The 18629-nt window shown below is 46.7% G+C and overlaps 1 protein-coding gene across 2 annotated transcripts in view; it reads left to right on the top strand.

The window, feature by feature from the left end:
* The window catches only part of LOC109873155 (synaptotagmin-7-like), a 116875-nt gene extending 107207 nt beyond the window's left edge, over positions 1–9668 (top strand). Inside the window, exons 8-13 of one of the 2 annotated variants that reach the window (XR_004206752.1) lie at positions 1832–2096; positions 2400–2569; positions 2741–2855; positions 3094–3293; positions 4070–7399; positions 7496–7781. Coding sequence is in view for 1 of the 2 variants with exons in the window: in XM_031813195.1 (XP_031669055.1) it covers positions 1832–2096; positions 2400–2569; positions 2741–2855; positions 3094–3293; positions 4070–4174 (855 nt within the window). In the remaining variant the exon portion in view is untranslated. Of the gene's footprint in view, positions 1–1831; positions 2097–2399; positions 2570–2740; positions 2856–3093; positions 3294–4069 lie in introns of both variants that reach the window. The other variant, XM_031813195.1, reaches the window with a different exon arrangement.
* The last annotated feature ends 8961 nt before the right edge of the window (positions 9669–18629 follow it).

Here is an 18629-nt window from a genome sequence, read left to right on the forward strand (position 1 = left end):
CTCGAAAGCCTTGGCCAGGTTGATGAAGACGGCTGCACAGTACTGTCTTTTATCTATGGAGGTTATGATATCGTTTAGGACCTTGAGCATAGCTGAGGTGATCTGTTTGTTAACTTGGCTTTCAAAGATTTTAGAAAGGCAGGGCAGGATGGATATAGGTCTAGAACAGTTTGGGTCTAGAGTGTCTCCCCCTTTGAAGAGGGGGATGACCGCGGCAGCTTTCCAATCTTTGGGGATCTCAGACGATACGAAAGAGAGGTTGAACAGGCTAGTAATAGGGGTTGCAACAATTTTGGCGAATAATTTTAGAAAGAGAGGGTCCAGATTGTCTAGCCCGGCTGATTTGTAGGGATCCAGATTTTGCAGCTCTTTCAGAACATCAACTGTCTGGATTTGGGTGAAGGAGAAGCGGGGGGGACTTGGGAAAGTTTCTGCAGGGGGTGCAGAGCTGTTGGCCGGGGTAGGGGTAGCCAGGTGGAAAGCATGGCTAACCTTAGAATAATGCTTATTGAAATGATTGATTATCGTATATTTATCGGTGGTGACAGTGTTTCCTAGCCTCAGTGCAGTGGGCAGCTGGGAGGAGGTGCTCTTATTCTCCATGGACTTTACAGTGTCCCAAAACTTTTTGGAATTAGTGCTACAGGATTCAAATTTCAGTTTGAAAAAGTTAGCCTTTGCTTTCCTAACTGACTGTATATTGGTTCCTGACTTACCTGAAAAGTTGCATATCGCCGGGGCTATTCGATGCTAATGCAGTACGCCAGAGGATGTTTTTGTGCTGGTTGGTGTGGTGTGTGTACATATTATGTAGAAAAATATGATTAACCTCGTGTTCTGACCCTCACATGGTCTGGGGGTGGAGAGATGTGTATAGTGTAGGTGGGCTCAGTATGAGTTGTAGGTTCTGTATCTATGTGGGTTATGTGGGTTTCAGGCAACGCGATTGGGCAACAAGTAAAAGAGAATAAAAAACAGATTGACCCTGAAAAATGTTGAAAACTAGGTGGGGCAAATTTCAGGAGCGCTGTCTCAAAGACGATGTGTGCATGCATGTGTCCATGTAAGTATGTCTGTGTACGCATGTGTGTGTTCATGAAAGACAGACAGACATCAGACACCAAGAGAGTGAAAGAGGAGAGATGATCAGATTTAGAACGAGGAGGCAGAGCAACAGCGAGATGTGTGGGAGAGAATACAGAATGTGAGATTAAATTCCAGGATCTGCACCTTGGGCCAAGCCTCTGGTCCCTCTCTATCAGATAGCAGCCTTTTAACTGCATTTCCTTCCCTCCCTCGGGGCCCAGCTCCAGTTAGGCAGGGGGTCTCTCTACTCACAGAATATCTCCTGCCTCTCCGCTCAAGATATGCCTTCTCCCCCATCGCTCCCTCCCTTATCGCTCAGTAAAGCCCAGACATATGACATAACATTATCTGAACGTTAGGCTAGCATGATGGCAGCATTGCACGTGAGTTCCAGTGCTGTTTGACTGCCCCCTTGTGGATGAGAAATAAAGCTCCTTGTTCACCTTGGGTGTCCATGTCCCTGAGTGTTTGATCTGTGTGTTCCATGCTGGGAAAGGGTGGGGGTATTGGGATGAGAGTTGTTGAGTGTACAAAGGGAGAATCTCAATTGCGTCCTCTCTCCTTTCTCCTCGCCTCCTTCTCAAAACCCATTGGATGAGAGTGCCAGAGGTCCCTCCCCTCTGACCTTCTCCAATGTGTTTTGAGAAGGAGTCAAGGAGAGAGGACGCGAGGAGTATGCAATTGTGATTCTACCATCGTATAGACTGGATAAATATTAGAGTTCTCTGCTGCTGTTCTCTCCCAGCTCTCTCCAGGCTCAGAAGAGGACACAGAAGGGCCTGTGGTTGAGAAGCTGGGCCGGATTCAGTTCAGTGTGGGCTACAGCTTCCAGGACTCCACCCTGACCGTCAAGATCCTTACGGGCCAGGAGCTCCCCGCCAAGGACTTCTCTGGCACCTCAGACCCCTTCGTCAAACTCTACCTGCTGCCTGACAAGAAGCACAAGCTGGAGACCAAGGTCAAGAGGAAGAACCTCAACCCTCGCTGGAACGAGACCTTCCTGTTTGAAGGTCAGACTGTGAAATCACCCTGCATACGAGGCTGCGTACCTAATGACGCCCTATTCTGCACTACTTTTGTTCACAGCCCTATTGGCCCCTGTAGTGCACTACATAGGGAATAGGATGCCATTTGGGACGCAGTGGCAACTACTGCACATTATAAAAAACACACATCTGGTCTTAGAACTATACACTGTAGACGTATGGCTATTGGTTATCCTGTATAAAGTCTGAAAGAGTACTCCCTAAATCTCTGTCCAGCACATATCAGCCTCTTATCTGTCTGTTTATGTATCTGTCTGTTCCCCCCAGGGTTCCCCTATGAGAAGGTGATCCAGAGGACCCTCTATATGCAGGTGCTGGATTACGATCGCTTCAGCAGGAACGACCCCATCGGGGAGGTGTCCATTCCCCTTAACAAGGTGGATCTGGGCAACCAGCAGACCTACTGGAAGGAGCTGAAGCCCTGCAGCGACGGCAGCGTGAGTAAAGTACACACACAGACTAGGACAGTTGCAGAGGGACAGGGGATGAGGGGGAAGGGTAGGAGAGAGGGAACAAGGAGAAGGAGGGATGACTGGGAGACAGAAGGGGGTAGAGGGGATGGAGGGAGTGAGAGGGTTGGTGAGTGGTGTTGTCATTGTGTTTCTCAGGGGAGTCGAGGAGACCTGCTGGTGTCACTATGCTACAACCCTCAAGCCAACACCATCACTGTGACCATCATCAAAGCCCGCAACCTCAAAGCCATGGACATTGGAGGCACCTCCGGTACAGTACATACAATACTCTGTCATCACCTATTTCCTGTGCTACAGTCTGTCTACCGTAACATGTGTCAATGGGGTTTCAGTATCTCTCCATCCATACGGCATCCAAAATGACACCCTATTCCCTATATAGTGCACTACTTTCTATGAGCCCTGGTCAAAATAAGTGTACTGTATAGGGATTAGGGTGCCATTTGGGTTGAAACCTCTGTGTTTAAGTGATGTGTCTCCCCCGTCAGATCCCTATGTGAAGCTGTGGCTGATGCACAAGGACAAGCGTGTGGAGAAGAAGAAGACGGTGACAATGAAGTGCTGTCTGAACCCCGTGTTCAACGAGTCCTTCCCCTTCGACGTCCCCGCCCACGTGCTCCGAGAGACCACCATCATCATCACCGTCATGGACAAGGACAAGCTCAGTCGCAACGACGTCATCGGCAAGGTACCGCCCCCTCGTAACGCCCAGACCACCAGTCCACACTGACCCCTGCTGGCACATACTGAGACACACGCACACATACATAAACTCATAACACACACACACAATGATCCTGCTCTCACACACACTAACACAACGACACATTAACAGTCACTGTCTCAAGATTGCTCTTACATACTGACACAGTAAGATTGATATCCTTTGATTGTGTGGTTTGTTTGTGGCACACAGAGGCACTATCCCATTGATTTTCTGACACACTGTAACCCTCATACAGGCTTCCTTACTATGGATCCAGTGTCTGATAGTGACCCCTCAGTAAACCAAACACGCCTCATCACAGGCGCTGGCCCTTTCACCCATAGTCTAATCACCACCAGTAAAACACAGCTGCGGCTTGCTTGGGAGCCTCCATCTCTCTGTCTAAACATAAGTCTCATTCTCACACAAATCTTTCCCTTTGTTTCCCCTGCTCTGAAAATTGCTGAGAGTAAAACAGCTGTTTCATCTTAATGACTCTCCTCAGCTCCCGATATGAATTAAGTTTAGATTAGGGTGATTGGCAAGCTTTATGGTAACAGCAGGGACACTCCAGACTTCAGAGAGTTTAGTTTACCTCTCTCTGTTTGAGTATGAGTAATATAGATCTCTGTGACGTCAGATATCCTGCTCATCCATCTCACCCCCCTCGCTCTCTTTCACTCCATCTCTCTCTCCTCCTCCCTTCCTCCCCTTCTCTTCCTCTCTTTCTTGCCACCCTCCCTCTTGCTCTCTCTCAGATCTATCTCTCGTGGAAGAGTGGTCCGGCGGAGGTGAAGCACTGGAAGGACATGATGGGTAAACCTCGTAATGCCGTGCAGCAGTGGCATGCCCTCAAGGCCTGATACTGTAGGTCCTTCACATCCACCCAGACCATCCCAGCCCCCTGCCCTCCCACCCTATCGTTATGCACAAGGCTGACTCGCTGCAGAACATGGGTACAAATAGCCATCCAACGCATCCACCCTACGCATCCACCCTCTCCTCCTGCCTGTCCTCTCTCAGATCCCTAATGAACTTCTCCTTCCTCTACTCCCCTCTGTTTAGCCGGGTCCTTTCTGAGTCTTGTTGCTTTTAAGCCATACCTTCCTCTCAACCGTTGTTTTTTTCTCCTTGGTCCACCTTTACTCTGTTTTACTTTGGAGCAGTTCCCTCTGCCAGCCCTAGGGTGAGCCTCAGCCACCAACAAAAACAGGTTCAAATAGACCATATAAGAATCCTGCGTAAGGAGCTGGTGAAGGGCCTGTCTTTCAGGAAACATTACATCTGTGACTGTGTGACAGACTGACCGACAAGGAATCCAGTTCCACCATTAATCCTGTGTCTCTCCATCGTTCTCCTGTGGCAGTGAGGGGAGGCTTCTTCTCTCCCTAATCACTGCTCTCTCTGTCGTCAGAAGCGATCTGGTTGACTGTTCATTTTTTTTTTGCTTCCCACGTTGACCCTTTGGTCCGTTCTCTTCTGCAAACACACAGAGAATATAACAGGAAGGATCGATAGAGAGAGAGAGAGAGGCAAACCAATGGAATAGAAGAGGGCTGGACTGTCTGGATGATAATGGAATTAGACGTGACACTGTCACTCCACCCCGTTCATCATCTCTGATTTCTTTCTCTCCCACCACTGTAGTGATTCTTCTGGACCCACTTGTTGTCTGTGCGTGCTGTGGGTGATGTGCTGTAACTCCAAATGAAGTTCTAGATGAAAAAATGAGAAAATGACTGATCATTTACACTGGTCCATGGGGGAAATGTAAAAAGACGTTCCTATTTTCTGGAGAGAAAAAAAAGAATAATGACAGAAAAAGAGTAAAGTGATCAATGTTGTGTTTTGTTTTTAAAAAGCCTAAAGAGACCAATCAAAATGTTCTTCCAGAGACAGTAAATAGAAGCAAAAAGACTGCTATTATTCTGTCGTATTCTCTCTGTGTGTGTGTGTGTGTGTGTGTGTGTGTGTGTGTGTGTGTGTGTGTGTGTGTGTGTGTGTGTGTGTGTGTGTGTGTGTGTGTGTGTGTGTGTGTGTGTGTGTGTGTGTGTGTGCGTGTCAGCGAAAGTTAGAGCGTGAATGCGAGTGCAAGTGTGTGAAAGTATTGGGCTTGCACTGCTATCAAATGAATAACGACAATATTACTGATAATAATGATGACAATAATAATCATCAGTATTCTACTGGATATGTTTGAAGACTTGGAGAGGTCACAGCAGCTAAGCAGTGACAGAGGGAGAGGGGTACAGTCTGTGGGGTAGTGCCTGCTACCTGGTGTGGAACGGTAAGCAGAGGAGGAACTTGACATGAACCACCAGTCTTCATCTGAGCTGCTTTCTCTCAATTGCATCATCCACTGCAGATAACCATAAATAAATGCCCCTCTCCCAACCAAGTCAGTTTAGTTTATAATGGAACACTAAGCCAATTGATCTTGTCCCCATCAAGGTTGGTAACGTTACCTGTTTTTCTCTGTCAGTAATTTTGTGTAATTCTGCCTGTCTGTTGGAACGTGTGTCTGTCAGTTGGTCTGTAAGTCATTTAGTCAACATCTTATTCATTAGTGTGCATGTTACAGAACACATTGTTATAAGAATGTTAGTAGATAAATGTTTAGGTCTTAGTGGAAGGCTGTTCCATTACTGGCCAAACCCCCTCTGCTCTGTCCTGCTCCAGATGTTAGATAGTTGGGTGTTAGTGAGTCTTCAGGACCAGGGCTGTTTCATTACAGACCAAACCCCCTCTGCTCTGTCCTGCTCCTGATGTTAGATAGTTAGGGTGTTAGTGGGTCTTCAGGACCAGGGCTGTTTCATTACAGACCAAACTCCCTCTGCTCTGTCCTGCTCCTGATGTTAGATAGTTAGGGTGTTAATGGGTCTTCAGGACCAGGGCTGTTTCATTACAGACCAAACCCCCTCTGCTCTGTCCTGCTCCTGATGTTAGATAGTTGGGTGTTAGTGAGTCTTCAGGACCACGGATGTTACGGACCAAACCCCCTCTGCTCTGTCCTGCTCCTGATGTTAGATAGTTGGGTGTTAGTGAGTCTTCAGGACCACAGATGTTACGGACCAAACCCCCTCTGCTCTGTCCTGCTCCTGATGTTAGATAGTTGGGTGTTAGTGAGTCTTCAGGACCACGGATGTTAGGGACCTAACCCCCTCTGTTTTGTCCTGCTTCAGGACCAGGCTGTTCCATTACTGGCCAGACCCCCTCTGCTCTGTGCTGCTCCTGATGTCATCCTGGTGTGACCTGTTCCAAGATTAAGTTTCTCTAGCTACAAGAGTAATAATAATAATATCAACTAAACCTATTTTCTGTTTACATTTGACTGTTTATTTGTGTCTACTGAATGTGTGTTTGCAATGTGTGTATGAGTGTGTCAACATCTGACTGTTTGTGTTTACCGTGTATGTATGTGTGCTTGGTGTTCACTTTTGCCATTTTCATTTTCTTAATATGGAATCTGTTTTTGGCTGTTTTTATTCTGTATAAAGTAATTTAGATGTTCAGTTAATTATTTATGTTGTCGCTGATCGCTAAGGAGGAGACTCTAATGATTACTGGGATGTTGGAACGTGACAAAGGGCATGTGTCTACTGTCTATTTGTTGGGGTTTTATGGGTTGGTTGGGGAGGGGGCCATAGACATTCGAGAATCTGAGTGAAGAGAGAAACAAAGAGAAGAGAGAGAGGGGAGCTCATTACATCTGGCCATACCACATACAGCATATTCTATTCTAGCCCTCTTCTGTTGGGCAGAGGGACCATTCACTCAGGCCTGTGTGCATCAAGGGCCTTGTGTTCTGGTTTATCATTTAATAGGTGGCTTACAGAACCACAACATGCTGTCCCTCCGCTCTAGGTCTGGCCCAACACACTGTCCCTCCGCTCTAGGTCTGGCCCAACATGCTGTCCCTCCGCTCTAGGTCTGGCCCAACACACTGTCCCTCCGCTCTAGGTCTGGCCCAACACGCTGTCCCTCCGCTCTAGGTCTGGCCCAACACGCTGTCCCTCCGCTCTAGGTCTGGCCCAACACACTGTCCCTCCGCTCTAGGTCTGGCCCAACACGCTGTCCCTCCGCTCTAGGTCTGGCCCAACACACTTTTCCTCCGCTCTAGGTCTGGCCCAACACACTGTTCCTCCGCTCTAGGTCTGGCCCAACACACTGTCCCTCCCCTCTAGGTCTGGCCCAACACGCTGTCCCTCCCCTCTAGGTCTGACCCAACACGCTGTCCCTCCGCTCTAGGTCTGGCCCAACACACTGTCCCTCCCCTCTAGGTCTGGCCCAACACACTGTCCCTCCCCTCTACGTCTGGCCCAACACGCTGTCCCTCCGCTCTAGGTCTGGCCCAACACACTGTCCCTCCGCTCTACGTCTGGCCCAACACACTGTCCCTCCGCTCTAGGTCTGGCCCAACACGCTGTCCCTCCCCTCTAGGTCTGGCCCAACACACTGTCCCCCCCCCCCCCCCCCCTCTAGGTCTGGCCCAACACACTGTCCCTCTCCTCTAGGTCTGGCCCAACACGCTGTCCCTCCACTCTAGGACTGGCCCAACACGCTGTCCCTCCCCTCTAGGTCTGGCCCAACACGCTGTCCCTCCCCTCTAGGTCTGGCCCAACACGCTGTCCCACCCTTCTAGGTCTGGCCCAACACGCTGTCCATCCGCTCTACGTCTGGCCCAACACGCTGTCCCTCCGCTCTACGTCTGGCCCAACACGCTGTCCCTCCGCTCTACGTCTGGCCCAACACGCTGTCCCTGTGCTCTACGTCTGGCCCAACACGCTGTCCCTCCGCTCTACGTCTGGCCCAACACGCTGTCCCTCCGCTCTAGGTCTGGCCCAGCACGCTGTCCCTCCGCTCTAGGACTGGCCCAACACGCTGTCCCTCCCCTCTAGGTCTGGCCCAACACGCTGTCCCTCCCCTCTAGGTCTGGCTCAACACGCTGTCCCTCCCCTCTAGGTCTGGCCCAACACGCTGTCCCTCCCTTCTAGGTCTGGCCCAACATGCTGTCCCTCTGCTCTAGGTCTGGCCCAACACGCTGTCCCTCCCTTCTAGGTCTGGCCCAACACGCTGTCCCTCTGCTCTAGGTCTGGCCCAACACGCTGTCCCTCCCCTCTAGGTCTGGCCCAACACGCTGTCCCTCCCCTCTAGGTCTGGCCCAACACGTCCCTCCCCTCTAGGTCTGGCCCAACACGCTGTCCCTCCCTTCTAGGTCTGGCCCAACACGCTGTCCCTCCCCTCTAGGTCTGGCCCAACACGTCCCTCCCCTCTAGGTCTGGCCCAACACGCTGTCCCTCCCCTCTAGGTCTGGCCCAACACGCTGTCCCTCCCCTCTAGGTCTGGCCCAACACGCTGTCCTCCCCTCTAGGTCTGGCCCAACACGCTGTCCCTCCCTTCTAGGTCTGGCCCAACACGCTGTCCCTCTGCTCTAGGTCTGGCCCAACACACAGAGACTAAGACAGACGAGGTCTCCATACGTCAGTGCTGACGTACTTCAAAACCCCACTGTGACACACATGCTTTTTGGCACAAGGTGCTCTTAAACAACACCCCTCCCCCTCTCCTCCATATGCTCTCACTCCCCAAGTGTCACAGAGAAAAGGTGAGACAGACAATGATCATCACCTCATTTGCATCACTGGAATCTCCAGGCAGAGCAGAACATAGCAGAGCACCTACCTGCTCCTAAAATAACTGGGAACAGAGTCACCTCCCTGCCTCATACTGAGCACACAAGCAAACGATACATCATTATGTATGCAGACGCAGCATTAAATTGAAAAGATCTGCTAGAATAGGAAACACAGACCAAATGGCACGATACAGGTGAAAATTAATGATTTGTTTGACTTGATTTCCCTGAACTGAAAATAGGTCCAGAAGCCAGGTATGGTCCATTTGCCTGAGGCATTGAGCTTGGATTCTTAGTAGAGTCCTTCCTTGGCCCTAGAAAAGCCCAGTAGCAATTCAAAACACAGATCTAAATAAGTCTGAAAACTGATCAGTGGTCACTCAGATTGAAATCACCCTAAATGTCTGATTAGGGCTCTCTACACAGATATTGGTGGAGATACGAGGAGGATTGGCCAAAACAGGCCAGGATTTTGTGACATTGTATAAAGGATCAATTAAAATTGTGTATGTCAAAAGTTTTCATTGGGGATGTTGATATCTGTATGTCCTTGACATCCCTTTGTCCCATCTCTTGCTCTCTTCTGTTCTCTCTTTAGTCACACATCTGTGGGGTGCACAATCTTATATATCAACCATTTATTTTTTGGAAATCTGTACAGTGTATAAATATAGAAATGTGTACATAAAAAGAAGAAACTTCTAAAATAGTTTTTGTTGTTTTTCTAAAGCTGATTTACTGTGGTATTTCATAGTGGCTTGTGGCTTTCTCTCCCTATTTGATTTCCATCAGAGGAACTTAGTAAGGTTTCTAACTGTTCCCACTGGCTAGTACTAGTTGAAACAGTAGTTCTGTTGCAGTAAAAACACTGTTGTGAAGAGTCAAGTCTGAACCTCGCCTTCAAATCTGGCCTTCGACTTGAACATCAAATTCGGTTCATAGAATGAATGATATACTGTACATACACTGCTTTTCTGTCAAACCAAGCTGCATTGATTCCTTTAATTAGATGTTGTTTACTTTCATATTTTCACAGCTACAGTGCCTTGCAAAAGGATTAACCCCCTTGGCGTTTTTCCTATTTTGTTGCATTACAACCTGTAATTTAAATAGATTTTTATTTGGATGTCATGTAATGAACATACACGAAATAGTCCAAATTGGTGAGGTGAAATGAAAAAAAATGACTTGTTTCAAAAAATTATGAAAATTCTAAACGGAAAAGTGGGGCGTGCATATGTATTCACCTGCTTTGCTATGAAGCCCCCAAATAAGATCGGGTGCAACCAATTACCTTCAGAAGTCACATAATTAATTAAATGAAGTCCACCTGTGTGCAATCTCAGTGTCACATGATCTCAGTATATACAGTTGAAGTTGGAAGTTTACATACACTTAGGCTGGAGACATTAAAACTCGTTTTTCAACCACTCCACAAATTTCTTGTTAACAAACTGTAGTTTTGGCAAGTCAGTTAGGACATCTACTTTGTGCATGACACAAGTAATTTTTCCAACAATTGTTTACAGACAGATTATTTCACTTATAATTCACTGTATCACAATTCGTGGGTCAGAATTTTACATACACTAAGTTGACTGTGCCTTTAAACAGCTTGGAAAATTCCAGAAAATGATGTCATGGCTTTAGAAGCTTCTGATAGGCTAATTGACATAATTTGAGTCAATTGGAGGTGTACCTGTGAATGTATTTCAAGGCCTACCTTCAAACTCAGTGCCTCTTTGCTTGACATCATGGGAAAATCAAAAGAAATTAGCCAAGACCTCTAAATTGTAGACCTCCAAAAGTCTGGTTCATCCTTGGGTGCAATTTCCAAACGCCTGAAGGTACCACGTTCATCTGTAAAAACAATAGTATGCAAGTATAAACACCATGGGACCATGCAGCCGTCATATCACTCAGGACGGAGACGCCTTCTGTCTCCTAGAGATGAATGTACTTTGGTGTGAAAAGTGCAAATCAATCCCAGAACAACAGCAAAGGACCCTGTGAAGATGCTGGAGGAAACAGGTACAAAAGTATCTATATCCACAGTAAAACGAGTCCTATATCGACATAACCTGAAAGGTCGCTCAGCAAGGAAGAAACCACTGCTCCAAAACCTCCATAAAAAGCCAGATTACGGTTTGCAACTGCACATGGGGACAAAGATCGTACTTTTTGGAGAAATGTCCTCTGGTCTAATGAAACAAAAATAGAACTGTTTGGCCATAATGACCATCGCTATGTTTGGAGGGAAAAGGGGGAGGCTTGCAAGCCGAAGAACACCATCCCAACCGTGAAGCACGGGGGTGGCAGCATCATGTTGTGGGGTTGCTTTGCTGCAGGAGGGACAGGTGCACTTCACAAAATAGATGGCATCATGAGGATGGAAAATTATTTGTATATATTGAAGCAACATCTCAAGAAATCAGTCAGGAAGTTAAAGCTTGGTTGCAAATGACCCCAAGCATACTTCCAAAGTTGTTGCAAAATGGCTTAAGGACAACAAAGTCAAGGTATTGGAGTGGCCATCACAAAGCCCTGACCTTAATCCTATAGAAAATGTGTGGGCAGAACTGAAAAATAATTTGCGAGCAAGGAGGCCTAGAAACCTGACTCAGTTATACCAGCTCTGTCAGGAGGAATGGGCCAAAATTCTCAACTTATTGTGGGAAGCATGTGGAAGGCTACCCAAAACATTTGACCCAAGTTAAACAAATACCAAATACTAATTGAGTGTATGTAATCTTCTGACCCACTGGGAATGTGATGAAAGAAATAAAAGCTGAAATAAATCATTCTCACTACTATTATTCTGACATTTCACATTCTTAAAATAAATTGGTGATCCTAACTGACCAAAGACAGGGAATTTTTACTAGGATTAAACGTCAGGAATTGTGAAAAACTGAGTTTAAATGTGTTTGGCTAAGGTGTATGTAAACTTCCGACTTCAACTGTATATACTCCTGTTCTGAATGGCCCCGGAGTCTGCAACACCACTAAGCAAGAGGCACCACCAAGCAAGCGGCACCATGAAGACCAAGGAGCTCTCCAAACAGGTCAGGGACAAAGTTGTGGAGAAGTACAGATTTAAAAAAATATCCGAAACTCTGAACATCCCACAGAGCACCATTAAATCAATTATTAAAAATTGGAAAGAATATGACACTACAACAAACCTGCCAAGAGAGGGCCGCCCACCAAAACTCACAGACCAGGCAAGGAGGGCATTAATCAGAGGCAGCAAAGAGACCATAGATAACCCTGAAGGAGCTGCAAAGCTCCAGAGCGGAGATTGGAGTATCTGTCCATAGGACCACTTTAAGCCGTACACTCCACAGAGGTGGCCTTTACGGAAGAGTGGCCAGAAATAAGCCATTGCTTAAAGAAAAAAAATAAGCAAACACATTTGGTGTTCGCCAAAAGTCATGTGGGAGACTCTCCAAACACATGGAAGAAGGTACTCTGGTCAGTTGAAACTAAAATTGAGCTTTTTGGCGATCAAGGAAAATGTTATGTCTGGCACAAACCAAAAACCTCCCATCACCCGAGAATACCATCCCCACAGTGAAGCATGGTGGTGGCAGCATCATGCTATAGGGATGTTTTTCATCGGTAGGGATTGGGAAACTGGTCAGAATTGAATGAATGATGTATGGCCCTAATTCAGGGAAATTATTGAGGGAAACCTGTTTCAGTCTTCCAGAGATTTGAGACTGGGGCGGAGGTTCACCTTCCAGCAGGAGAATGACCCTAAGCGTACTGCTAAAGCAACACTTGAGTGGTTTAAGGGGAAACATTTAAAAGTCTTGGAATGGCCTAGTCAAAGCCCAGACCTTAATCCAATTGAGAATCTGTGGTATGACTTAAAGATTGCTGTAAACTAGCAGGAACCCATCCAACTTGAAGGAGCTGGAGCAGTTTTGCCTTGAAGAATGGACAAAAATCCTAGTGGCTAGATGTTCCAAGCTTATGGAGTCATATCCCAAGAGACTTGCAGCTGTAATTGCTGCAAAAGGTGGCTCTACAAAGTATTGACTTTGGGGGGTGAATATTTATGCACGCTCAAATTTCTTGTTTGTTTCGCAAATAAATAATATTTGGCATCTTCAAAGTGGTAGGCATGTTGTGTAAATAAAATTATAGTAAATAAAATTGGTAGCTAATCTAATGAGTAGCAACATGATAGAGCTAGCTCAGTTTGGACTCAGACCAAAGTAAAGGGACTATACAGGAGTATGTTTTGACTATTTTTGACAGGCTGTAAAAGGGGTTTCTAAGTGCTGGTTTACACACAGTTGTATTATTTTGTCCTTTTCTCAAGTGTTTAAAAAACACCACAACCCACACACATTGCTTCCCACACAGTTCATTCCCTATGCTCACACACTGTAGTTTAAACCAGAACACAAGAACATAATAGATCTTCAGTCTTTTACAAATCCACTTCCTACATACATCTGCCCTACTCCCTCCTTTGGGCTTCTTTTTAATACATTTTATTTTAGTTAATTTCAACTATTGATCTTTGACATATGGTCATTTTTGAGTCAACTACAGAAACCCTGTTAACTCTGAGCATGAAGGAGAGGGGATGTGTGCATGTTCGTGTTAAGTATTCTAAACCGGTGCACAACAGAAGTTTTTCCTGACCACATGACCTTGCAGGAAAATTGGTCCTGAATACAGGTTATTAGTAGTAGAATAGTGAAACTACTACAGTATTTTCTCTCTGTTGTACAGCTCCCTTCCTGCAGGCTTCTCTCAAGTACAGAGAGAATGAGAAGACATGTTGAGGAGAGGGAGAGAGACGGTGAAGAAAGAGAGAGGGGTACAATTTTAATTCCAGGGGAGCAGAGATTGGCGGTAGTATAGAGCGGAGGATAAAACTGAGAGCTGTCACGACACAGAGACACAGCGCTAGAAGAAGACAGGAACACGTCGGCCTGGAGATGGGGAGAGTGGGCGGCTGTGGGCGACAGACAGATCCACACTCCAAACAAGCTTAACGGGAATGGAAAAACATGAACTGTGCAGCACATGAAAGCCTGATATGTAGAATTCACAGGTGTGGCGTATCATTTAATAGTGAGAGAACAGGGATAAATTATATTACAATAATTTAGTAGATGCTCATATCCAGAGCGACTTACAGTAGTAAGTGAGTACATTTTGGTAATGGTCCCCCATGGGAAATGAACCCAAACCCTGACGTTGAAAGCGCCATGCTCTAACAACTGAGCCAGACGGGACCATTGCCATGTGAGGAAAAGGAAACGGGACCATTGCCATGTGAGGAAAAGGAAACGGGACCATTGCCATGTGAGGAAAAAGAAACGGGACCATTGCCATGTGAGGAAAAGGAAACTGGACCGTTGACATGTGAGGAAAAGGAAACGGGACCATTGCCATGTGAGGAAAAGGAAACGGGACCATTGCCATGTGAGGAAAAGGAAACGGGACCATTGCCATGTGAGGAAAAGGAAACGGGACCGTTGCCATGTGAGGAAAAGGAAACGGGATCATTGACATGTGAGGAAAAGGAAACGGGACCATTGCCATGTGAGGAAAAGGAAACGGGACCATTGACATGTGAGGAAAAGGAAACGGGACCATTGCCATGTGAGGAAAAGGAAACGGGACCATTGCCATGTGAGGAAAAGGAAACGGGACCATTGCCATGTGAGGAAAAAGAAACGGGACCATTGCCATGTGAGGAAAAGGAAACTGGACCGTTGACATGTGAGGAAAAGGAAACGGGACCATTGCCATGTGAGGAAAAGGAAACGGGACCATTGCCATGTGAGGAAAAGGAAACGGGACCATTGCCATGTGAGGAAAAGGAAACGGGACCATTGCCATGTGAGGAAAAGGAAACGGGACCATTGCCATGTGAGGAAAAGGAAACGGGACCATTGCCATGTGCGGAAAAGGAAACGGGACCATTGCCATGTGAGGAAAAGGAAACGGGATCATTGACATGTGAGGAAAAGGAAACGGGACCATTGCCATGTGAGGAAAAGGAAACGGGACCATTGACATGTGAGGAAAAGGAAACGGGACCATTGCCATGTGAGGAAAAGGAAACGGGACCATTGCCATGTGAGGAAAAGGAAACGGGACCATTGCCATGTGAGGAAAAAGAAACGGGACCATTGCCATGTGAGGAAAAGGAAACTGGACCGTTGACATGTGAGGAAAAGGAAACGGGACCATTGCCATGTGAGGAAAAGGAAACGGGACCATTGCCATGTGAGGAAAAGGAAACGGGACCATTGCCATGTGAGGAAAAGGAAACGGGACCATTGCCATGTGAGGAAAAGGAAACGGGACCATTGCCATGTGAGGAAAAGGAAACGGGACCATTGCCATGTGAGGAAAAGGAAACGGGATCATTGACATGTGAGGAAAAGGAAACGGGACCATTGCCATGTGAGGAAAAGGAAACGGGACCATTGCCATGTGAGGAAAAGGAAACGGGACCATTGACATGTGAGGAAAAGGAAACGGGACCATTGACATGTGAGCAAATGAAAGTGCACATTGAGTTTGTGTTTGATTAAAGTCACACCCACATGATCTAAGTTTACCTCATGCAGTACAGGAAACGATATGTTCAGATACACGTGTACAGATGCTCCTACAGAATGTGCGCTCTGAACATCCACATCACATTTCTAATTCTTTCCAATTAAAACCTAATCAAGACAAACAATTAAGAAGTAAGATGATAAAGAAATCAATTGAAAAAAATATGAAGATACAAACTTGACACAGGCCAATACATATTTGACACTAGTGGTGTTGGAAATAATGACACCCAGATGAGTGGCCGAACACAAAGTTATACAGACAGACTGACCGTCAGTAAGGTAAATAGCCGAACACTGGCAGAGACAGATATAAAAAAAAGGACAGACAGACAGAGGTCAGAAGATGTGTCCAGTCCAAGTCTCTGAAGTGGGACAGACAGCAGCTGACATCACAAACACACACCCAGCATCTCCACCTCACCCTGTCCATGCAGGAGCTGTACGTAAAATGATTTTGTGTGGCAATTTAGTCTATGATCAATTGTGTGCTGATCACCACTTTAACGCAGAAGATTTATGCCAAGTGGTTTTATTATTTTATTGCCAAATGAGGAAATAGCCTGGGTACAGACTATTGAAGACGACTGAAGTGCGAATTGTGTTTGTGTTGGTGAGCTGAGACTGTTCCCTCAGGTGATGGACATCATCTTTTAAATCATAAATGTCTTCTGTAATCGCCTGAGTGACCAGCACAATGGTTCTGGTGACTTGCGGGTAGAACCAGGCAGAGGGAAGGCTTGTCTCATTTCTGTTCTAATTCTCTGCACACCCCCTAGCCAAAGGGCACCTTATTTCCGTACCCCCTTATTGTTCTTATTTGCCTGACCTTCGGCATAGCAAGGTGCCTGAGAGCTATGACTGTGCCAAGGGCTTATTGTGTGTTGTCTCTTCGTGTGCAGGGCAAATAAAAATAATTCAACTAGCAGACCTCCAGTTGTGGCAGCATCCTAATTAAAAGTACACAACGCAGAACGAACCACGCTGCATGTGCTTCAGGGCAAATACAATCTGCAATTTAAGTACTGATACTACACTGCTCAAACAAATAAAGGGAACACTTAAACAACACAATGTAGCTCCAAGTCAATCACACTTCTGTGAAATCAAACTGTCCACTTAGGAAGCAACACTGATTGACAATAAATTTCACATGCTGTTGTGCAAATGGAATAGACAACAGGTGGAAATTATAGGCAATTAGCAAGACACCCCCAATAAAGGAGTGGTTCTGCAGGTGGTAACCACAGACCACTTCTCAGTTCCTATGCTTTCTGGCTGATGTTTTGGTCACTTTTGAATGCTGGCAGTGCTTTCACTCTAGTGGTAGCATGAGACAGAGTCTACAACCCACACAAGTGGCTCAGGTAGTGCAGCTCATCCAGGATGGCACATCAATGCGAGCTGTGGCAAGAAGGTTTGCTGTGTCTGTCAGCGTAGTGTCCAGAGCATGGAGGCGCTACCTGGAGACAGGCCAGTACATCAGGAGACGTGGAGGAGGCCGTAGGAGGGAAACAACCCAGCAGCAGGACCGCTACCTCCGCCTTTGTGCAAGGAGGAGCAGGAGGAGCACTGCCAGAGCCCTGCAAAATGACATCCAGCAGGCCATAAATGTGCATGTGTCTGCTCAAATGGTCAGAAACAGCCTCCATGAGGGTGGTATGAGGGCCCGACGTCCACAGGTGGGGGTTGTGCTTACAGCCCAACGCCGTGCAGGACGTTTGGCATTTGCCAGAGAACACCAAGATTGGCAAATTCGACACTGGCGCCCCGTGCTCTTCACAGATGAAAGCAGGTTCACACTGAGCACATGTGACAGATGTGACAGAGTCTGGAGACGCCGTGGAGAACATTCTGCTGCCTGCAACATCCTCCAGCATGACCGGTTTGGCAGTGGGTCAGTCATGGTGTGGGGTGGCATTTCTTTGGGGGGCCGCACAGCCTTCCATGTGCTCGCCAGAGGTAGCCTGACTGCCATTAGGTAGAGATGAGATCCTCAGACCCCTTGTGAGACCATATGCTGGTGCGGTTGGCCCTGGGTTCTTCCTAATGCAAGACAATGCTAGACCTCATGTGGCTGGAGTGTGTCAGCAGTTCCTGCAAGAGGAAGGCATTGATACTATGGACTGGCCCGCCCGTTCCCCAGACCTGAATCCAATTGAGCACATTTGGACATCATGTCTCGCTCCATCCACCAACGCCACGTTGCACCACAGACTGTCCAGGAGTTGGTGGATGCTTTAGTCCAGGTCTGGGAGGAGATCCCTCAGGAGACCATCCGCCACCTCATCAGGAGCATGCCCATGCGTTGTAGGGAGGTCATACAGGCACGTGGAGGCCAGACACACTACTGAGCCTCATTTTGACTTGTTTTAAGGGCATTACATCAAAGTTGGATCAGCCTGTAGTGTGGTTTTCCACTTTAATTTTGAGTGTGACTCCAAATCCAGACCTCCATGGGTTGATCAATTTGATTTCCATTGAGAATTTGTTATTTTGTTGTCAGCACATTCAACTATGTCAAGAAATAAGTATTTAATAAGAATATTTCATTCATTCAGATCTAGGATGTGTTATTTTAGTGTTCCCTTTTTTGAGCAGTGTATTTGACACTCTGACACACTCACAAACTCCCACTCACCAGCATGCAGCCCTACAAACACACAGTGCAAACATGCACACACTTTTCATTATAGCCAGGTCTTCATACGTTTACTCATTCATGGTGAAAGGAGAACCTTGCCTATTAATTTCATGCAGATATCTAGCTACATTATGAATCATCTTAGCCTGAGTAACTGAGCTGAAAGCTGATTACAGACATCAAGGACACAGGGCAACCCACAATAAGCTTAGCTATATTAATTGTTTTGGTGCCTGCATCTCTGCCCTTAAGAGTGAGTATTGAGCTTCATGTTTTTGAATCTGCATTCCCAGTACGTTACGTTAAACCTGTGATTAGCAGTGTGCAGTTGAGGTGCAAAAAGGGAATGAAACCGTAGTTTTGCTTCCCCCTGGTGTCCATGCATTGACACTGTAACCCAAATTTGTGCACATTTCAGAGAATTTAGCTTTTTTGTGCGTAAG

This window comes from Oncorhynchus kisutch, linkage group LG3 (genome assembly GCF_002021735.2).
Source record: "Oncorhynchus kisutch isolate 150728-3 linkage group LG3, Okis_V2, whole genome shotgun sequence".
NCBI classification, from domain to species: domain Eukaryota; kingdom Metazoa; phylum Chordata; class Actinopteri; order Salmoniformes; family Salmonidae; genus Oncorhynchus; species Oncorhynchus kisutch.